Source organism: Pinus tabuliformis, chromosome 3_2, assembly GCF_031772625.1.
Source record: "Pinus tabuliformis cultivar Carrire ecotype Pingquan chromosome 3_2, CPIR1, whole genome shotgun sequence".
Classification (NCBI taxonomy): Eukaryota; Viridiplantae; Streptophyta; class Pinopsida; order Pinales; family Pinaceae; genus Pinus; species Pinus tabuliformis.
This window is the reverse complement of record NC_142302.1, coordinates 389,424,181-389,447,967: the sequence shown is the minus strand read 5'-3', so window position 1 is coordinate 389,447,967 and position 23,787 is coordinate 389,424,181. Positions and strand designations below refer to the sequence as shown.

The 23,787-nt window shown below is 42.2% G+C and overlaps 1 protein-coding gene across 1 annotated transcript in view; it reads left to right on the top strand.

Moving 5' to 3' along the window:
- The window catches only part of LOC149181039 (ARM repeat superfamily protein), a 403,985-nt gene that overhangs the window by 153,180 nt on the left and 227,018 nt on the right, over positions 1-23,787 (top strand). The window contains exons 5-7 of the mRNA XM_089416422.1: positions 1,498-1,601; positions 1,881-1,947; positions 2,103-2,174. Coding sequence (XP_089272548.1) covers positions 1,498-1,601; positions 1,881-1,947; positions 2,103-2,174 — 243 coding nt within the window. The remainder of the gene's footprint in view (positions 1-1,497; positions 1,602-1,880; positions 1,948-2,102; positions 2,175-23,787) is intronic.

Below are 23,787 nucleotides of genomic sequence, written 5' to 3'. Positions count from 1 at the left end.
TCTGAAGTGCCGAGGAAAAATCAACACTCTGAAGGCGTGCTCCTTGTTGATGCTCCAACCCTCCTCCTAAATCATGTGCTCCTTAGTCCACCCAATCTACATGATCTCAGATCACTGACCAAATCAAGTGTCCCCAATTCAAGTACAGGCGTCCATGCAGGCAACCATGCCCTCCTCTAAGATGCCCAATGCTACTCTTGCAATGTAAGTCATCCTCCCATGCAAGCAACCAACCTTCATGTTGCCATCATGAAGAATGTCAGCAAGTTCCATAAATCATGAACTCCGAAGGGATAATGCATCACAAGCATCAAGACAAGTTCTAGCAATCAATGGGAAAGGCAACTTTAATGTGTAAGTTTATCATGGAACAACCAAGGGTCATCCAGATTCCATACACCATGCACCCCAAATCACATGAAGCACCCCAAGCATGAGTAAACACTTTCAGAGTAACTTTGAAAGTTGATAATAAGGAACAAACTATATTTCTTAAAGTAAAAGTTGAGGCTCTTCTTTATCATTTCTTTTCTATCTTTTTATTTAAGTTTTTGACATTACCATTAATGTTTTTGGATGTTTGAGAGTGATCCCAACCTCATCAGACTTCATAAGAAGAAATTAGAATTACACAAAAACACTGAGTAGTCTGTGTACCTTAATGTTGGTGGTGTTGATCATTGAACTCGTTGATCATGACCTTGGTGAAAATGTACAGTTTATTCAACTTTAGCCTTAACTATTGATTAAGCATGTTAAGTTTTCTGTCACATTTAATGCTGGATACACCAATTTCATCAAAATTGGAGGCTGCTGATTTGAGCAATAATAAGTTTGTTGGATTTGGATCCACAAATAGCACCAAATACTACTATTGATGTCCATGGAGGATTGAGGCAGAGGTTGATGGAGGTAGAGGGTGCTACTGATGATGATGATTCCAATATAGGGGATAATTTTGATGATATTTATTTATTTGTTGTAGCATGATGTTTTTTGGATTCTAGAGGTTATTTAGAGCCTCAATGTCTAACAGAATTGGTGCCATTTTGGCATATTCACCCTTACATGTTATATGCATGAACAAACTTTGCATAGTTGGTGCCTAATGATTTGTGTTTACACCCACGCATATATAGTAAAATTTTCATATTTCTATATATTTTTTTGTAGACTGGTTCTTCAATCCGGTTGTCTGGCAGGTTCTGGTCCAGTCCTAGTGTGACCCTTGGTCAGTTCTAGTTCTGGTTCTAATAATATTAGACGTACTAGTAGTGCAGAAATTTGCAATCATCAACTTCAAATTTGTGACTGTAGATTTCAAATTTGCAGGCCGATTGTTGACTTCATAAACTTGTTTTTCTCCTAAAACTTTACATTGGCTCTTCTTTGAACTTTTTGAGTAATTTTATTGAGCCTCTTCAAAGCTTAAAAAAATATTTTAAATTTTAACTGACCAAGAAAGCATCATGTGTTGTGATCATTCTACGTTTGCAGATTGCACAGCTTCTTGAGAATAGTGACAAAGATGAAGGTGTTAGTGTGCAATCCATTGTTGAACATGGTGTCTGGCCTTCCATTGTTGCTTGCCTTGCTGATAGGTAGGCTGGTGGTAAAAAGATTCATTTTAACTTTTTACGTTGTCTGCTTTTGGTTATCTACAGAGGCAAGTACGCTGTATTTTTTTTTGTTGCTTTTGCAAAAAGACAGATATTTTATGTTGGTGGGTTGTTCTCTACTTTGAATTCTTTTTCCTGGACTGGATTACTGAGATCCTACATTTTCTGTATCTCATTTGTTCACCTCTGCTTCACTCATCTCAAATATATCCTGACTCCTGACAATGCTTTGTCTGTTTTTATGATCACTCTCTTTTCAAGTGATGAAAGTGTTGCAACAGCAGCTGCAGAAGCTGTGAAGAATCTTGCGAAATCAACTCGCGGTCTTGTAAGAGTTGTGCATAATTTAATTCAGTGCACACCAAAACAACATTTCTTCTTTTTCCTGTGATGCATCTGTTATGATGTAAAGATGACCATCCAGTCACGTTTTTCTATTTCTGAAGTATTTTTACTCACTCATACATTTGATTTATTGCTCAGGAGCTTATTTTCCCTTCTAAAGCTGAGGAAGGCACGCTCTTGAAGGAATTTGCTATGAGTAGTTCTTCGATGGTATGTTATCTGATAGAGCATCTGAATTGTATATTTCTTGTTTGAAGGAAATCTCCCTATAGTATAACTACTACAGTAATATTTTCTCTACTGCTAGCATCCAAACCATGATTTATTTCAAATCTATTTCTTTCAGGGATAAATCTTAGAGGGTATGACTATGCTGGAAATCATGACTCATGATAAAAAGAATAGGGTTTTTCTTTTAAACAAGAGCAGTTTGACCTCTGGCCAAATCTAGGTCACTTGGAATGGAGCATGCATACAAGTTTTGGAATGGCACTTCCGAAATTTCAGCACATAGGGAAATAGCAAATATATTTGCAAGTATTTTATAATTAAAACTCAAAACCTTAGAAAAGTTGGTAGTTAACTATTAATAGGCTGTAATTAATAACATTTACACATTGTTACTATCTATCGGTAGTATTTAATTAATAATACATCAATATTGTTATCAATTAATTTGCTAAATTGCTAGTGCTTTAATATATCATTTTAATACTAAATTATCTAATTATTAGTATTATTTTTGAGAAAATATGTCTGATATAATACCAAAGATCATCAAATGGCAATAGAAATAATCAGCTAACTTAGTGCCACCAGTGCTGCAATAATGTCTGAATAAGCATTTTGAGAAATGTTTTCGACATCATTGATGAGCAACAATCCCACTCATCAAAGGCCAAATTCTGGAAAACTTGGACAGAACTTACATTTTCTTAGAAGACAAACTTACAGTGCATTGTCCATAGGGTATACAGTACCTAGGCATGACTACATTCCGATAGACCACTATAGTGACCAAGGAGGAGGGACTTGCAATCTCCAATCAGGGCTTCATGTCATTAAATGTTTCCTTGAAGACGATAAGATAAGTTACAAGTAGATTAATGTCCAGCAAATGATCACAAAGGTAGTTCAATGGGACTCAACAATTACATTAGTCAAAGGGTACGATGTGGGAGTACAAAAGCATCCTATAGAAGTAAGAAATGAGGCTAAGCTCTCTAAAAGAACATGTAAGTGCAGCACAATAAGGTAGGAATCAGGATAAGATACAAGAGATAAAGTAGGCTGAGAAACAACACCCCCAGAGTGAGTCAAGCCAAAATAGATCTGAAGGAAATGTCAAAGTGAGTAAGCCAAAATAGATCTGAAGGAAATGTGGGAGTACAAAAGCATCCTATAGAAGTAAGAAATGAGGCTAAGCTCTCTAAAAGAACATGTAAGTGCAGCACAATAAGGTAGGAATCAGGATAAGATACAAGAAGTAAAGTAGGCTGAGAAACAACACCCCCAGAGTGAGTCAAGCCAAAATAGATCTGAAGGAAATGTCAAAGTGTTCTGGAACTGGTGGCCAATGATGACTGGAAGGGTTGAGTTGGAATCAACAAAGAGTATGCTTAGCTGATTTTCAACAGTGTAGGGTGAGTGAACATTCCCAAAACCCTTGTTTGAGTGTCTTGGATTTGTCACAATGAGGAAACCAATCATCAGTGAATCTACTTCTAGGAAGTCTGGATTTTGTGGGCAGTCCTTGATACAGAATGAACTAAGTTAATTCTTAGAGTTTGTAAAAAATCCAGATATTAGTCAATTGGGCTATCCATTGACATTCACTGTCAGAAGAGTTCCATCTCACATTTAGTATAAGGACTGGTGAAGTTTTCTTATGGATGAGAAGATAGAGTATTTTCTGTTATAATTAAAAAGAGGTTTGTCATATAGGTCCCTGCCGATCACCATTCATTTTTGGAAGGCCCCCTACCTCAATGGTCACTTGTAGATCCTGGATAATACTTTGTTAGAGGATAATAGACCCATGGAACTAGCAAGAGTTGTCCATTCTGTCCATATCCTTCTCTCCAAATTCCAATGATCATGCCAAAAGAATAGAAACCTTGTTGCTCAGTCCCTTTTCCTGAAATCTTGTAGATTGTGTGATACAAAGTCTCTGTCTTTTTTGGGTCTGAAGGAGAATTCCCAGCCCCTTATGCTGCAAAATTAATCCCAGGACAGTGAATGTCCCATGTGTTTCTAGGCTTACTAGATGCTCTTAAGAGCAAAGGACCCCTGAATTTTAAAGTAATCGAGGACCAACAATGATTTCATAAAGAGAGAGGTGACCCTGATTGTTATTAGTGGGGATGCCCTGCATATTCTGGTGGGTAAGAAAGATTTGTCCATAGAACTAGCAAGAGTTGTCCATTCTGTCCATATCCTTCTGTCCAAGTTCCAATGACCATGCGAAACGAATAGAAACCTTGTTGCTCAGTCCCTTTTCCCGAAATCTTGTAGATTGTGTGATACAGAGTCTCTGTCTTCTTGGGTCTGAAGGAGAAATCCCAGCCCCTTATGCTGCAAAATTAATCTCAGGACAGTGAATGTCCTATGTGTTTCTAGACTTACTAGATGCTCTTAAGAGCAAAGGACCCCTGAATTTTAAAGTTAGCAAGGACCAACAATGATTTCACAAAGAGAGAGGTGACCCTGATTGTTATTAGTGGGAATGCCCTGCATATTCTGTGAAAATTTGGAGACCCAAATTTTTACTGCAGCAACTGATTAAGTTCCTTCTATTTGTTAATTATTGAACAAATTATTTACTGCATCCTACAACAAATATCAAAACTAATACACTGCAGTCTTCACCAATTAAATTAAATGTGTAAACAAGAAACTGAGCAAGAAAGAAATACACAACACATGACACCGTTATTTTTGGACAAATGTCCCCGGAAAAATACAACGCGGTAAAACCGGCGCAGCAGCCAAGGGTTTGTATTATTAAGCAGTGGTTTTTTGAATACAATCTTTGGATGCCTTACTGGCTATCCAATGCAGAGAATCTGACTAGCAGTAGATCAGTGAGAAATACCTCACACTATCACTTGCGATCTGACACTGATCCAGGCCCTGGATGGTTGGCCCCACGATGCCTCTGCTCAACTACTGTGTCGGCCTACACAATTTTGCGTCAACCTCTTTGGGGATCTGCGTCACATCTTCCCCAATCTCCTGCTATCTGGAGCTTCGTTCCTCTGGCTCTATGGTCTCACACCCCGGCTTTTGGCTCTGAAACTCAACTTCCTAGCTGAATTTCAGACTCCCTCTGAAGCTCTGCGTTGCCTCTACGTGGCCCTATGCTGCCTCTACATGGCCCTACATTGCCCATCGTGGCCTCTGCGTTGCCTTTTCTGGATCTCTCTCTGCCTCCTCTGCGATGTATACCCGGATCAGGAAACTCTCCAACCGGAACTATCCCTGCTCCTCACTGCAAGAAATCACTTTGATATTCTCTATAGCAACTGCTGCACTGCCCCCTTTGATAAATTCGATCTCTTGATCTCTCTCCGATCTCTCTCATTGAAGTCCTTATAATCCTCTCGTTGAGTAATCAACGACCTAGATTAAATTCTAATCAATGGCTCAAATCATTTGGACTCGATCTCCGTCTTCTTCTAGAAGTTTCACCCTCATTTTGATTAATAACCTTTAATTATTTTAATTTCCTAAGTTTATGCTTAGGCATCCATTAAAAATAATTATTTATTTTAATAAAACCGTCTCCGGGTGGAATATCCCAAAACGATTTCTGGGTATTTTGGAATACATGTATCCTAGTCTCCCTGCAAATTTTGAGGCTTATAGCTCATTTGATGCTACCAAAAATCAACACTCCCTCTTAACAAGGAATGTGCTCTAGTAATACAACCTGCTGAAGCATCACCTTTCTCTGTTGTAGCTCCTTCTGCGCTGTTGATGTCTAACATTGCTGCCCACCAACTACTGTGCAATGCTGCATTTGTATTGTTGCTGACCCTGCCACTGCAAACACTGCATCTGTACTGCAACCCTCATAAGTTCTGCATCAGTGCTGCTGCTCGCACTGCCACTGCCAACACTGCAACCTTTTCCAATTGCTGTTGCTACTGCATCAGCAACGGAAAAAATCCAAAATTATTGAACAAGTGTTCAGCGTGATGCATCTATTGCTGGAGTTTTGACTGCTGTTAGTCTTTGCACCAATCTTCTGAAGCCTCTGTGCTGCTACTGACTCTGCAATGTGCCAACTGCACTGTTGCCTATTCTGCTCTGCGCTGCTCAGTCTTTGGCCCTTCTAGCCACTACAACTGTCACTCCGACACTCTTCTGCACCAACTGACACTAGTCCATCCTGCTGCTTCTAATATGGGCTCCCGTAGCAAGGTATTGATCCAAGACGTGGACTCTTCAATGATCCTTCCCATCTATAGTTCTTTTGAACTACAGTTCTAGATCACCCCACCTCTCCCCTAGAGGTATCTGGGCAACCATGAGAAACTCCTCCTCCTCGATCTTTGCAGATGCAGCCTTCGAATCATGCTTCTTGTCCTTGTCCTTCTTCTTGAGAGGACACTGTGTAGCGTAGTGACCAAATTTACGACACTGGAAGCACTTGATCTTCGAGACGTCCTTCTTGCGCCTCCACTGTTTTTGCTGCCCCTTAGATGTAAGGGCTGCATTCTCTTCCTCCTCCTTGGGCTTCTTCCCACTACTGTCGCTCTTATCAAGTTTGCACTTGACTAAGTCTCTCCTCATCTCTTCTTGCTGAAGAGCGGCCCACATTCCTTCCCAATCTGGCAATCTCTCTCTGCCCAGGATACTCTGGACAAATACTTGCCATTCTTCTGAAATAGAATTCAGGGCCAGCCTCACCATCTCGGTAGGCTGAGGTGTTGACCCCATAGCTGCCAACGAGTCTCGGATTTCCTGAAGCTTTGTTAGGAATGGATCAATGCGTTCCCCCTTCTGCATCTACGTGGATCTCATCTTCTGCTCCAAGTACATCTTCCGTTGCTCGGAAGATCCTTCGTATAGCGTAGCCAATGCTTCCCACATTTGTTGGGCAGTGTCTTTGCCGACAATGTGACACACTACATGATCTCTCACTCTGTCGAGGATCAATCACTTGGCCTTTGACATCTCACCTTTGTACTTCTTGAGCGGATCTGAATCCGCGGGTACAATTACCACCTGTCGACAAAGGTTTTGAGATCATGCTCATCTAGAACACATGAGATCCTTGCCTTCCAGATCACATAGTTGGATGCACCAAACAACCGATCCTTATCTCACAACTCGTTAGTTGCCATCTTTGCCAATGAAATGTCAAACTGCCTCCTCTCTCCTCCGCGCAACACTAGGCTAGCCTATGCACTTCCTGCTGGAGTTAGTAGATCTGCTCCTCTCTGTTGCTGCTCAACAATAGAGAAATCAAATTCACTGGTGAGGAAGTCTCTGAGGAAGAAATTCCATCAACAGTCTCTCCTTCCTTCTGACGCTTTCTGCCCCAACAACTGCTGCAAAAAACTGTGTCTCGCCAGAAAATTGCTCTGCACTGCTCCCTCTGACACTGTCAAACTTCGATCTGGAAATCTCTCTCTGTTGACTCACTCAGAGAGAGATTTTCCCACGAAAATTTTGCCCTCCTGGCCTTGACTGCGTAATCCCTCTGGGGACTCAATTTGCTGCCTATGTAGCACTTCTACTTCCCTCCTCTTCAATGTTGGGCTCTTCTGGCTCTGCTCTCTTGCCTCACTTGTGCTCTGATACCATGTGAAAATTTGGAGACCCAATTTCTATTGCAGTGACTGATTAAGTTCCTTCTATTTGTTAATTATTGAACAAATTATTTACTACATCCTTCAACAAATATCGAAACTAATACACTGCAGCCTTCACCAATTAAATTAAATGCGGAAACAAGAAACTGAGCAAGAAAGAAATACACAACACATGACACCGTTATTTTTGGACAAATGTCCTTGGAAAAACCCAATGCGGGAAAACTGGTGCAGCAACTGAGGGTTTGTATTATTAAGCAGTAGTTTTTTGAATACAATCTTTGGATGCCTTATTGGCTATCCAATGCAGAGAATCTGTGTGGCAGAAGATTAGTGAGAAATACCCCACACTATCATTGGCGATCCGACATTGAGCCAGGCCTTGGATGGCTGGCCCCACGCTTGGCTCTGCGCAGCTACTGCGTTAGCCTACGCAGTTCTGCGTCAACCTATTTGGGGATCTACGTCACCTCTTCTCGGATCTCCTGATGTCTGGAGCTTTGTTCCTCTGGCTCTCCAGTCTCACAGCTCTGGAACTTGATTTCGTAGCTGAATTTCATACTCCCTCTGAAGCTTTGTGTTGCCACTACCCAACCTTAAGGGGGTATTCACTTCTACATCATTCACATCATACTCTCATTCCCTGGAGCGTCGAGCAGTTATAAAGGAAAAATCAATAAATGGTTGAAGGCATATGAAGAAGGGTGGAAAAACAAAGGCCATGGTGACTCATGTTCCACAATTGCTCCTTCCTACATCTACATACGCAAGTGTGGGCTTCCCTCATCATAGCTACCTTTGTGCTATGGCATGTGGCTTGGAGCCTTCGCCTGATGCCCCCATTCCTTTCTATCGTTATATTGTTGGAATTTCTAAGTCTGACACGTTAGAAACCCTTCATGCACTTTACTGATTTATTCCTATCTACTTGTCCTGTTAATTAACAAGTTATTTACCATGTAAATACTGGAAATAAATACGAGTACATGCTCAACACATTACAAATCATCAACTAAAGGAAATAGAAACAATCACATAAGTGACACCATTGTTTTTGGACTAATGTCCCGAGAAAAACCCAATGCGGGAAAACCGGTGCAACTATCTGAGGGTTTGATTTATTAAGTAGTTTCAGAATACAATCTGGGTGCCAAATTTGACTCACCCAACAGAGAAAAATCTCTGTAGTAGTACCTCTCTACTCGGAAGCAGATATTCTGGCTGAAACCCCGGATAAACACTCGACAACTCCACAGCTCCAATCTGCCCCATGAAACCCCAACGTCAGCGTCTAGGGATTGTGTCAGCTCCCTCGGGCCCATCGTTAGCCCAACGTCACTCTGGCTTGGCCTGCGACAGTCCTCTAGCCCTCTGTGTCACTCACGCTGGCCCTCTGAGGCACCGCACAGCTCCTGGCTGCCTTTGCGTGAGCCCTGACTGGCTCTGTGTGAACCCTTGGCTGGTTCTGTGCCCATCTTTGTGGCTACTGTGCTGATCCTCCCGGTGCTATCTCTGCCTCTCTGCTTCTGTATTCACTGCCCCTCAGCTACAACTCTGATCACTCTCTCAACTTTCTCAGTGTTAGAGTCGGTCTAGTAGCCCTCCACCAGAGATCAAAACTCTTTGCATTTCATAATTAGGTGTCTCATCAGTGTGATCATGTTGCATCCCGTTAGGCATGCCATAACCCTGGTGGAGAAGCTTATGTCTTTTATTCCCCTCTTGTTTGGCACTGCTGGATCATGTTTTCTTGAGTAAATAAAATCTTCACAAGGTCATTTCCCTGTTTTAAATGTCAAGGTCTTAGGTCTAGGGTTGAGTCAAGCTTTGTCTTGAGATGTCATAAAGGACCAGCAGGCCAGAGGGATGTCCGTCATAAAGCATCATTTTAATAACTCTTATCATTGTACAGCTAATTTTTACCTTGTTTTCAAAAACCCTGTTTTTGAAGACAAAGGTCATTATCTCATTTTTGTAAAAATTTGTAAAAAGTTCAAATTCTCCGAAAGTTGGCATGCAGCCTTGGTCTCCTTTGCCAAGACATCTTAGAAGCTATCCCTGCAAAAATTTTCAAGAGAAATCATCATTTCAACCAATTTATTTTGAAAAAAGGAAACCAGAAGTCAACAGCAATTAATTCAAAAAAGTGTCATTTCAAAAACATTATAAAGTGGGTTTTGGGCAAATTAAATTCAAAAGTGAGCTTATAAAAGCCCCTCCCTCCTCATTGGTAACTCATTTGCCTCTCAACACTTCAAGAGAATACTTATCAAGTCGATTTCAAAGTTCATTGGGCGAATTGGGCAATTACAGCGGCGCGCTACGCATCAGAGGAGGCGCGCTACGCGTTGGGGGCGCGCTACGCATCAACGCATTTTCCAGTGCAAATTAACTCAGGCGCTACGCGTTGGAGGCGCGCTACGCATCAGGCTGGGCATGCTACGTGTAGGGTTTCTTGCTAAGGAAATCGCCAGCAAGCCACCAAAACTACTTCTCTCTCAAAATCTTTTCAACATTTAAACAAGTCAAAACAGCAGTTCATTGGGTGCACAGTCAACATTATTTTTCAGTCACTTGCCTCCAAAACCATGTCAGAAACCGAAATAGACTATGAGCAAAGTGATGACCGTGAATCAACACCAGAGGTAGAGGTGCCAAGGAGGCATCACAGGGGTGGTAAAGGTGGTCAACATGTCAGGGAGGAGCCCACCTCTTTGGCTTATCTACAAGCTTGTCCACTTGCAGTGACATGTTTCCGATACCAATCATGTTATGAATATTGCGAGAGAATCTCCCAAATTCAACACCAAAGGGAATTGGTCCGCTTGTTTGTCCTACATTTGCACAATGGGCATGTGAATCTTGCAGGAGTGGACTTCACATTGTCACCCGAGATTGTTGCTCAAGCAACAGGGATACCCAATATTGGAGAATAGTGGAACAAGCGCCAGCAGTTGGACAGATTTCATTATGAGCCATATATCAAACCTGTATATATGAGGCACCTAACTGCTGTTTTTCCCTTCAGATTCTTAAGAGACGAGTATGCACCTTTAATGAGGATCATCATTCGCTATTTCACTTGCGAGGGCAGATTTTCACGTTTATATTCGTACCATATCCGTTTGTTGATGCATTTCACACGGGTACGAATGATGAACATTCCATTCTTCATGTGCCGAAATATAGAGAGGATGGTGCCCTTGGTGCAAAGAAAGAACCCAACACAGCAACACAAGAGCATCTATCATTATGCACTGATCAAGATTGTGGTCATGCATCAGTTGGCACAACAGGGTATTCCATGGGAGGATTTCATTTCTCGTGACTTGTTCAAAGTGCCACAGCCACCTCCTGAGGTTGTCCGTGATCAGGGAGGGCCTTTACATCAGTTTGACATTCCAGAGCCCGAGCATGTCAGCTCCCCTCCATTTGTTACATATCAGAGAGGCCACAGGGCCTTATTTGCATCTGCACGGCGAGTATTATCTTCACACCAGGTGAAAGGGGTCTCGCCTTCTTCATCAGCACAATGAGTGTTATCTCCACCTCATGTGGAAGGGGCCTCGCTTTCGACAGCAGCACAGGTATCGGAGAGAGGCAAGCAGCCCATGATTGAGGAGGGACTGTCAGGTGATCCAGACATTGACATTATTGACCTTGACATCAGTTCTCTTAGCTCGGAGCTAAAGGAGATCATTCAGCAACAAATGGCTGAAAATCGCTTGTTGCAGCAGAAGTTGGAAATGGCAAATTGGACAATCACCTACTTAGAGCAGCGCAACAAGCAACTAGAGGATGAGCACACTCTTGATGAGTTGCGGAGGATCCATGAAGACCGCAACTTGGCTCGCAAGAGACCCGGCGATTTGACACCCATTTAGCGAGAGGTTATGCTCATTCGGGTCAATACTCATTTGGAGAAGTTGCTGGCCAAGGCAAGCAAGGAAAAGGACATGCTCCGACACATGAAGAATCACTATTGGGCTCGAATGCATGTGTGTAAAGCAAGAATGAAGGTACTCAAAGGACGGTTGGCCAAGGCACTAAAACGGAGAAAAAGGCCCGATCCCCTTCATATTTTGGCTGAGGCTTCCTTGAAGGAGCATGGCACTAAATGACACACCTTCAGCTCAAATTTCAGAGAATTTGGAGCAATTTTGGTCCTTTTTGAATTTTTTTGGTCAAAAAACAGGTTTTTGCCCTCAACGCGTAGCGCGCCGCGCGCTACCCTGAAGATGGGCAAGTCCATTTCTCAAAAACTCAGCATTTTTGGATTTGTCATGACAAATTACACTTGCTCAGCAATTGCCAAGACATTTCATCAGGTTTTGAGCCCTCAGAAGGTCAAAAAACATGTAAAAATGACTTTCTGCCACTTTTTGGACACACAGGAAGCAGTCTTGGGAGATTGCAATTTTGGAGGGGCAAATGGACACCAAATTGAGAAATTCCACTTGGGTTGGAAAGTAGACATCCAGACCTTTCCAACAAGCCTACTTTTGCCTCATTTGGATGCCGGGAAGTGCCTCAAAAGTTGGCACAAAGGCGCGCTACGCATTAGGGAAATTTGCCAGATTTTCACCTACAGCTCAACAAAACGCAGATTTGACTAGTTTTGACTTTTTGGAGTGATTTTTCATCCTCCTTGATGTAATTGATGTAATTTTATGTTGGCATGACACTTTTTAACCTATTCTCGAAGATTCATTCATAAAATGGCAAAAAATTAATGAATGAATTGGTTTCTTAGCTTATAGAGGCAAGTTGTTTTGACTGCCTAGATTGTAGTGCTCAGTTTAGAATTGGTTGAAACAGCTCCTAGGATGATGAACTCGACCCCTAGAGGCAAGGAAGTGTGTTAGCTTGCCTATATTATGTACTTTCTTAGTCATTTTCATGGTTGGACTCTTGAGGGATAAGCTTCTATTGTATTACACTTTGTATCTCTGCAATTTTGGTAAAGGAAAGACCAGGGTTTTGCAGCCCTCTTTGGGATTCTTGTGGTTACTTGTGTTGATGGTGTGCTTCTCTTATGTACTTGTAAGTTTTATTATGTGTATCATTTTCTCACTTTTCCTTCTGCAAATTAGGCAAATGAAGTGATAAGGTAGAATTCATGATTGCTATGCTCTGCCTTTAAGTTTGCTTAATATCAATGTTTTCATCTGTTTCAGGAGAACTCATGGTGATTTCTTGCTCTCCTTAGCTCCTCACCAGTCATTCCTATCCACCCAACTCTTTCAAAGGCATCAAGACAGTCTCCTACCTTGCCCCAAAAAGACCTCTGCAAAAGCTGTGTCCCATCCCCGCACCCAAAATTGCTTTCCCCCTGTTTTCCACCAAAACCCTAAAAATCTGAAATCAAACTTTCCCTATCAGTTTACTAGCCTAAAATCAGTGTTCTTTATTGGTTATCTTTGCCCTTTGAAGATCTTTGCCGAGATAGACCCGGAGAGAGCCCTCTCCTGTCCTCGTAGGGCTAGCTACGAGGCTAAGTGGTTTGATGTTGCCTTGGATTTTGCCTTCTTCAGCCTGAGGCCAGATTCGAGCGCTAACATATTGGCGACCATACTGGGGAGAACATTCAACTTGTTGATTGTCTTGTCCCAGTACATGAAATCAAATTGCAGATCTGATGCTGATGGTGGACAGCAGTCAGACACATATGCAGGCTGAACCATTCACCTGGCGACTCCAACTCGATCCAGACATTCCAACGCTGGTTGATCCACTCATGCAATGGTAGGGTTGTGGCAAACCCTGCCCTGTGTGAAGCTGTAGAAGAAATAAGAAATGAGTTAGCAGATACTGAATTTGATGAAGATGTTTTTAGTGCCTTTCTTCATTGGTTGAAATCTCCAAAGTTCCCTTGTTTCAAAACTAGATTTTGTGAGTTAGTTGTTGAAAGAATCGAAAAGGAGATTCAGTGTCTAGATGCGCAGATCTAGTCATATGATTTCCAAGACCCTAAAAAGTTCTTGGAAATCCTTCCTCCGTTGAAACAAGAAATAACAGACTTGCCTATAGATGTTTACATTAACAATGTGCAGCTGGAGGTATGTATTGCAGAGTTGGGGCAGCCAACAGAGTCTGGTTTCCGCGATCCAATGGCAGCATACATGGAAATGTTTTTCAGTTTGACAGACAAATCAAGCTGTCTTATACATAGCCAGATTCATTACGTGCATGAAGGGCTGCCAGCAATTACATCTGTGCCCTCGCGGAAGCATTCTCAAGCGGCATCATTCTCAGGTTTACTTGAATGGTTGATCTGGCACTTCAGTATTACCTGATCTAGTGTTTTTGCAAGCATAGTAGGGTAGATTTTGTAAATAAATAAGCAACATTCTGTTCCAGTTTCATTACAGTTTAGTTTGAAGTTTGCCGAGTCAGTCTTTCAATCAATTCAGTCAGTTTCCAGTTAATAAGTTGAGTCTACAGTTGTGTCGATTTGTTGAAATAATGGACTCCATTGCCCAATGGATGGAGGCACTGTCTGCTCTCCCAAAGTTCTGCGGTTCTTGGCACCTCCAAGAAGCGGCAGCTGCCATCCCAATTGGAGCCAATGTTAGAGTCGGTCTAGTAGCCCTCCACCAGAGATCAAAACTCTTTGCATTTCATAATTAGGTGTCTCATCAGTGTGATCATGTTGCATCCCATTAGGCATGCCATAACCCTGGTGGAGAAGCTTATGTCTTTTATTCCCCTCTTGTTTGGCACTGCTGGATCATGTTTTCTTGAGTAAATAAAATCTTCACAAGGTCATTTCCCTGTTTTAAATGTCAAGGTCTTAGGTCTAGGGTTGAGTCAAGCTTTGTCTTGAGATGTCATAAAGGACAAACAGGCCAGAGGGATGTCCGTCATAAAGCATCATTTTAATAACTCTTATCATTGTACAGCTAATTTTTACCTTGTTTTCAAAAACCCTGTTTTTGAAGACAAAGGTCATTATCTCATTTTTGTAAAAATTTGTAAAAAGTTCAAATTCTCCGAAAGTTGGCATGTAGCCTTGGTCTCCTTTGCCAAGACATCTCAGAAGCTATCCCTGCAAAAATTTTCAAGAGAAATCATCATTTCAACCAATTTATTTTGAAAAAAGAAAACCAGAAGTCAGCAGCAATTAATTCAAAAAAGTGTCATTTCAAAAACATTATAAAGTGGGTTTTGGGCAAAGTAAATTCAAAAGTGAGCCTATAAAAGCCCCTCCCTCCTCATTGGTAACTCATTTGCCTCTCAACACTTCAAGAGAATACTTGTCAAGTCGATTTCAAAGTTCATTGGGCGAATTGGGCAATTACAGCGGCGCGCTACGCATCAGAGGAGGCGCGCTACGCATCAGCGCATTTTCCAGTGCAAATTAACTCAGGCGCTACGCGTTGGAGGCGCGCTACGCATCAGGCTGGGTGCGCTACATGTAGGGTTTCTTGCTCAGGAAATCGCCAGCAAGCCACCAAAACTACTTCTCTCTCAAAATCTTTTCAGCATTTAAACAAGTCAAAACAGCAGTTCATTGGGTGCACAGTCAGCATTATTTTTCAGTCACTTGCCTCCAAAACCATGTCAGAAACCGAAATAGACTATGAGCAAAGTGATGACCGTGAATCAACACCAGAGGTAGAGGTGCCAAGGAGGCATCACAGGGGTGGTAAAGGTGGTCAGCATGTCAGGGAGGAGCCCACCTCTTTGGCTTATCTACAAGCTTGTCCACTTGCAGTGACATGTTTCCGATACCAATCATGTTATGAATATTGCGAGAGAATCTCCCAAATTCAACACCAAAGGGAATTGGTCCGCTTGTTTGTTCTACATTTGCACAATGGGCATGTGAATCTTGCAGGAGTGGACTTCACATTGTCACCCGAGATTGTTGCTCAAGCAACAGGGATACCCAATATTGGAGAAGAGTGGAGCAAGAGCCAGCAGTTGGACAGATTTCATTATGAGCCATATATCAAACTTGTATATATGAGGCACCTAACTGCTGTTTTTCCCTTCAGATTCTTAAGAGACGAGTATGCACCTTTGATGAGGATCATCATTCGCTATTTCACTTGCGAGGGCAGATTTTCACGTTTATATTCGTACCATATCCGTTTGTTGATGCATTTCACACGGGTACGAATGATGAACATTCAATTCTTCATGTGCCGAAATATAGAGAGGATGGTGCCCTTGGTGCAAAGAAAGAGCCCAGCACAGCAACACAAGAGCATCTATCATTATGCACCGATCAAGATTGTGGTCATGCATCAGTTGGCACAACAGGGTATTCCATGGGAGGATTTCATTTCTCGTGACTTGTTCAAAGTGCCACAGCCACCTCCTGAGGTTGTCCGTGATGAGGGAGGGCCTTTACATCAGTTTGACATTCCAGAGCCCGAGCATGTCAGCTCCCCTCCATTTGTTACATATCAGAGAGGCCACAGGGCCTTATTTGCATCTGCACGGCGAGTATTATCTTCACACCAGGTGAAAGGGGTCTCGCTTTCTTCATCAGCACAACGAGTGTTATCTCCACCTCATGTGGAAGGGGCCTCGCTTTCGATAGCAGCACAGGTACCGGAGAGAGGCAAGCAACCCATGATTGAGGAGGGACTGTTAGGTGATCCAGACATTGACATTATTGACCTTGACATCAGTTCTCTTAGCTCGGAGCTAAAGGAGATCATTCAACAACAAAAGGCTGAAAATCGCTTGTTGCAGCAGAAGTTGGAAATGGCAAATTGGACAATCACCTACTTAGAGCAGCGCAACAAGCAACTAGAGGATGAGCACACTCTTGATGAGTTGCAGAAGATCCATGAAGACCGCAACTTGGCTCGCAAGAGACTCGGTGATTTGACACCCATTGAGCGAGAGGCTATGCTCATCCGGGTCAATACTCATTTGGAGAAGTTGCTGGCCAAGGCAAACAGGGAAAAGGACATGCTCCGACACATGAAGAATCACTATTGGGCTCGAATGCATGTGTGTAAAGCAAGAATGAAGGTACTCAAAGGACGGTTGGCCAAGGCACTAAAACGGAGAAAAAGGCCCGATCCCCTTCATATTTTGGCTGAGGCTTCCTTGAAGGAGCATGGCACTAAATGACACACCTTCAGCTCAAATTTCAGAGAATTTGGAGCAATTTTGGTCCTTTTTGAATTTTTTTGGTCAAAAAACAGGTTTTTGCCCTCAACGTGTAGCGCGCCGCGCGCTACACTGAAGATGGGCAAGTCCATTTCTCAAAAACTTAGCATTTTTGGATTTGTCATGACAAATTACACTTGCTCAGCAATTGCCAAGACATTTCATCAGGTTTTGAGCCCTTAGAAGGTCAAAAAACATGCAAAAAATGACTTTCTGCCACTTTTTGGACACACAGGAAGCAGTCTTGGGAGATTGCAATTTTGGAGGGGCAAATGGACACCAAATTGAGAAATTCCACTTGGGTTGGAAAGTAGACATCCAGACCTTTCCAACAAGCCTACTTTTGTCTCATTTGGATGCCGGGAAGTGCCTCAAAAGTTGGCTCAAAGGCGCGCTACGCGTAGAGAATTGGGGCGCTACGCATCAGGGAAATTTGCCAGATTTTCACCTACAGCTCAGCAAAACGCAGATTTGACTAGTTTTGACTTTTTGGATTGATTTTTCATCCTCCTTGATGTAATTTTATGTTGGCATGACACTTTTTAACCTATTCTAGAAGATTCATTCATAAAATGGCAAAAAATTAATGAATGAATTGGTTTCCTAGCTTATAGAGGCAAGTTGTTTTGACTGCCTAGATTGTAGTGCTCAGTTTAGAATTGGTTGAAACAGCTCCTAGGATGATGAGCTCGACCCCTAGAGGCAAGGAAGTGTGTTAGCTTGCCTATATTATGTACTTTCTTAGTCATTTTCATGGTTGGACTCTTGAGGGATAAGCTTCTATTGTATTACACTTTGTATCTCTGCAATTTTGGTAAAGGAAAGACCAGGGTTTTGCAGCCCTCTTTGGGATTCTTGTGGTTACTTGTGTTGATGGTGTGCTTCTCTTATGTACTTGTAAGTTTTATTATGTGTATCATTTTCTCACTTTTCCTTCTGCAAATTAGGCAAATGAAGTGATAAGGTAGAATTCATGATTGCTATGCTCTGCCTTTAAGTTTGCTTAATATCAATGTTTTCATCTGTTTAAGGAGAACTCATGGTGATTTCTTGCTCTCCTTAGCTCCTCACCAGTCATTCCTATCCACCCAACTCTTTCAAAGGCATCAAGACAGTCTCCTACCTTGCCCCAAAAAGACCTCTGCAAAAGCTGTGTCCCATCCCCGCACCCAAAATTGCTTTCCCCCTGTTTTCCACCAAAACCCTAAAAATCTGAAATCAAACTTTCCCTATCAGTTTACTAGCCTAAAATCAGTGTTCTTTATTGGTTATCTCTGCCCTTTGAAGATCTTTGCCGAGATAGACCCGGAGAGAGCCCTCTCCTGTCCTCGTAGGGCTAGCTACGAGGCTAAGTGGTTTGATGTTGCCTTGGATTTTGCCTTCTTCAGCCTGAGGCCAGATTCGAGCGCTAACACTCAGCAAACGTAGCCCCAGAAAGTCAAAATCTTGATCTCTTGGTATGTTCTCCTAGTGACCCTCAAGCCTTCTCTTATACTTTTCTCGTTGACAAATCGATTGTCAAGATTAAGTCCTTAATCAACGACTAAGATTAGATCTGGCTTGATCCATGACTTTTGGACCATTCTAACACAGTTTTATATTAATTCACATTAATATTTTATTTTCCCTAAGTTTAGCCTTAGGGACTCCATTAAAAATATTAATTATTTTAATATCTCCAAACTGTTTAGAATCTGCCCAAACCCTTTCTTGGTATTGGAGATATAATGTGCCTTAGCCTCTCCACCAATTTTCGTGGCTAGAGCACATCCGATGCTACCCCAAATCAACACTCCCTCATAGCGAGGACTACGCTCTAGCAATACTCCTCACTGAGTATCACCTTGATCATCAGGCATCAGTCCCTGTGCTGATGTTAGGTCTGTTACCCAACATCTTTTGCACTGCTGCATCCTGTACTGCTACCCATGGCCCTGCCACTGCCATTGCTGCATCCGTACTGCAACTTCCTCTGCATCCGTGTTGCTGCCCATGGCCCTGCCACTGTTGCATCTACACTACAACCCCTCTCATCATGCTGCATCGTGCTTCCCATAGCACTACCACTGCTAACTGCTGCACTGCAACCCAGTTACTGAGAAGTAAGTAACTTATCTTCCAATTTTGACATCTCCGTCAGGCTAGAAACACTCCTGATGCTGAAGCTCCCTCTGTCACTGACAAGTGCTCTCTCTCTGACCTCTGCGCTGTTACAACAACTCTGTGCATCTCACACCGTTGCGCACCTCTCCGTGCCGTCTTGCACTGGTGCAACTCTCCCATGCCTCTCACACTGTTGCAATTTGTATTGCTAGCTTCGCGTTGTCTTGGGAATCCTGCACTGTAGCTCCCTCTGTCGCTCCATCCGCATTCGTCTCTACTAACATCGCTAGTACTGCTACTCTTCTTTGGGGCTCCCGTAGCAAGGTCTAATCCAAGAGGTCGGTTACCTAAATGATCCTGCCCCTCGTTGCCTATAGTCCATCTGACTACAGCTCGATGTCTCCCCACTTCCGCTCAAGTGGCGTGTGTGCACTCATGGCACATAGAACATAAAGGATCCTGGCCTTCTAGATGACAAAGTTGGATGCCTCATCCAACTTGTCCTGATCCCTCAGCCCATTCATGGGCATCTGTCTGCTCTTCCTGTTGACTCCTCTGAGTCTCTCTACTTCCCGCCTGGAAGTTCTGTGTTCAACTCCTGCTGAATCTACTTCCTGTCTGAAAGTTCTCTGTTCGAATCCTGTTGAGTCTACTTCCCGTCTGGAAGTTCTCGGTTCGACTTCTGCTGAGTCTTTCTACTTCCCGTCTGGAAGTTCTTTTCTGGACTCCCTTTGAGTCCCGATTTCCCACCTGGAAATCCTTCTGCCAACAACAACACTGATCTGGATTCCTTGGCTAGAAATCCGCCTCATCAGCAACTCCCTCTACCTTGGCCATGCCTTGTTAGGTACTGTTCTGACTACATTACCCCACTAGCTCCACTCTGTAACTTACCCACAACCTCCTAAACCCCAACAACCTGAAGGTTAGAGCTCCTAGGCTCTGCGCAATCCCGACACCCGCAAATCAGCCTCCTCAGCCAACTGCGTCAACCCTCCTGGCCTCTGTGTGGCTCTGCGTCAGCCTTTGCGCTGCCTCTTCCTGGCTCAATCTTGATGATGCAGACACTACGTCACCCCTTCCTTGTTGCTACTCTGCTAGGAACAACTTCTGTCACTCGGGACAATTGTTTTCTGCTGCTACTGTTGCTCTGTTCGGCTGATGTCCTTAGTTCTCCTGTGATCTGCAACCATCCTCTGATACCATGTTGGAATTTCTAAGTTTGACACATTAGAAACCCTTCATGCACTTTACTGATTTATTCCTGCCTACTTGTTCTGTTAATTAACAAGTTATTTACCATGTAAATACTGGAAATAAATACAAGTACATGCTCAACACATTACAAATCATCAACAGAAGGAAATAGAAACAAGCACACAAGTGACACCGTTGTTTTTGGACTAATGTCCCTGGAAAAACCCAATGTGGGAAAACTAGTGCAACTCTTTGAGGGTTTGATTTATTAAGCAGTTTCAGAATACAATCTGGGTGCCAAATCCGGCTCACCCAACAGAGAAAAATCTCGGTAGTAGTACCTCTCTACTCGGAAGCAAATATTCCGGCTGAAACCCCGGATAAACACTCCAGCAGCTCCACAGCTCCAATCTGCCCCACGAAACCCCAACGCCAGCCTCTAGGGATTGCGTCAGCTCTCTTTAGCCCAGCGTTAGCCCAACATCACTTTGGCTTGGCCTGCGTCAGTCCTCTGTCCCTTTGCGTCACTCACGCTGGCCCTCTGAGGCACTGCGCAGCTCCTGGCTGGCTCTGCGTGAGCCCTGGATGGCTCTGTGTGAACCCTTGGCTGGTTCTGCATCCCTCTCTCTGGCTACTGCACTGATCCTCCCGATGCTATCTCTGCCTCTCTGCTTTTGTATTCACTGCCCCTCAGCTGCAACTCTGATCACTCTCTCAACTTTCTCAACAAACCCAACCCCAAAAAGTCGAAATCTTGATCTCTTGGTGTGTTCTCCAAGTGACCCTCAAGCCTCCTCTTATACTTTTCTCATTGACAGATCGGCGGCCGAGATTAAGTCCCTAATCAACAGCTAAGATTAGATCTGGCTTGATCCATGACTTTTGGACCATTCTAACACAGTTTTATATTAATTCACATTAATATTTTATTTTCCCTAAGTTTAGACTTAAGGATTCCATTAAAAATATTAATTATTTTAATATCTCCCAAATTGTTTAGAATCTGCCCAAACCCTTTCTGGGTATTGGAGATCTCATGTGCCTTAGCCTTTCCACCAATTTTCGTTGCTAGAGCACATCCGATGCTACCCCAAATCAACATATATCACATGACACCCACCACTCGAGGGATGTACCATGGACCTATCACTCCCTTAAAGGCTAAAACCACCTAACATGGTCCTTGGTTAACATTATTTTTGAACATGGAGACACTTGTACACTCTAAAGCCCATTATGGAAGGGCATGCCACTATGAAGTGTCCATTGGGTTCCAGGGTTTGTAAGCTCATTTACTCAATTGCACTAATGATTTGTTGTACTGGAAGGTGAGGAGACGCATTGGATCTTATATAGGATTGCAAGTGGGTCTTCATCTGGTGTTTGGTCTCCCTATATGGGGTCCAAGGCCTCTAGATGGTTATATTGGCATTTGTAGGGTGAGCGTTGAGAACCATGGGCCTCTACCATAGCGGAGAGCAGATTGCCACATCATGGGATCTATCGGTACCATCCATTACTCGCTCGCGTTCCTCTTATTTGGTGATGATGATGCACCTAAACCACCTTGTCCAACAGGCTATACTCTTGCACCACACACTTGGCAGCTGATCCAGGGCCCAGATGAGGTTGTGTCTCACCATGGGAGACAAAGGGAAGGCTTGCATCATTCTTCCAACCATTACAAATGGGGTTCAAGCTAGTTTGATCCATTTGAAGACCCATGAGGATGTTTTGTGCCCTCACAACCACTTGGGAGTAGCACAAGTCATTTGCTTGGAGATCAAGGGGCCACCCCCTTTATCACTATGTTTGGAGCCCTTACATTCATTTTGGCACATATTGGACTCCACTAGGCCTCTCAATGGCCCTTCGACCTATTGTATATGTTGTCGCACAAATTGTCACGACAACGCTCAGACCGGGAGTTGTCACTCTGATCCCCGATCTCTCCGTTTAAGCTTGTCTCCCGCAGCTAAGGGGGGTAGACCCTGTAGGGAAATGGACGACCAACTGTGAACTAGTTGGGTTGGGAGACACGAAAGGAAACCAACACTAAATAGATTTTATTAGATTAACAGACCAGTGCCTGATTAAACGATCATTTATCAAATGCTTCAAAGATATGAACTCATTAACAATCGTTTTACCCTCAAACAACAAAGATGAACTTTTACCACATGCGAGATAATCAATAAATGCTTAATGGCTTAATGATACTCCAACAATTAAAATTTTGAAAGATAAAGTGCTTTAAACAATCACGTAAAATATTAACCAAAGATCACATTCATGTAGTTAATCTTCAAATGAACATTAAATCATATTAAACATTAATTCCCACATCAAAATTTTAGCCTCAGCATAAAAGATGAAACCTAAAATTTCCCGAGCCAAGACTGAAATTGGCAAAAATTTTCCCAAAATATTTTTATATTTTTCAAAGAAAATTAAAGACTAAATAAAAAAATCTGTATAAAACTAAAAGAAACGTTTTTATTTTATTTTATTTTTATTTTTATTTTTCTTTTAAATAAAAATCAAAACAAATAAAATGAAAATGAAAATCCAAATTTAATTTCTTTTTTTAATTTTTTAACCTTTTCTAGATTTTTATTTATTTAAATGAAAAACAAAATAACTGAGAACCTAAATCTAAATCTAAAACAAAACTCTAAAATCTGACCCTAACAAAACCATAATTTTTTTTTTGTCTATATATATATTATTAAAATATTAATTTAAATAAAATTAAAGAAATCTAAAGTTAAAACAAAAAATTAATAGATCTAAAACTACAATGAACTAACACATAAAAAAAAAACTGAAACTAAATTATTATTTTTTCCTTTTTATAAAAAATAAAATAATAAAAGAAATAAAACAAAGCTAAACCTTTTAAATGTCAAAACTATATCTAAAAACTAACACTTGAAATATTGAACGCACCTCTCATAAAAAAAAATATACGCAAATCTAAAAAAAAAACGTTCTATGCTCACATTTAAGCTTCACTTATTCATAATAAAACAAAAGGGAAAAATTGAAATTATATTTACGTTGAACCTAAGACCAAAACGATTTCTGCCTATGCATATACCCAAACGCAAATTAAATCGTATCTGCGTCCAACCCAAAAGACTCACGCACATAAAAATTGAACCTTTCCACGCGTAATAATACCAAAACACAGTTACCTGGCCAGTGTAAAACTTTTTAACTGTTTTGTATGCAGTGCAGGTGTAGTCGTCGATCAAGGAAACGCGGGTAGAATCGGTTTGCGGTTGATGGCCGACGTAAAAAAAATTGTGGATGAAAGCTTGAGGAGCTTGGATGGCAGAGGGGGCTGCGTGAGAAAGAGGGAGCCGTTGCAAGAGGAGCTGCGAAGACAGCGTGTAGCTGAGTGGATATAGCTGCTAAGATGAGCAGAAACGATGGACGCGGTGGGGATAGGAGGGACGTGGGCAGCGTTTATGCAGAGATGATATGGCTGTGGAGAACAGAGCTGCGTGAGAGAGATAAAAGCCAGCGAGTGGGCAGCTGCAAGAAAAATTTGTGGATGATAACGT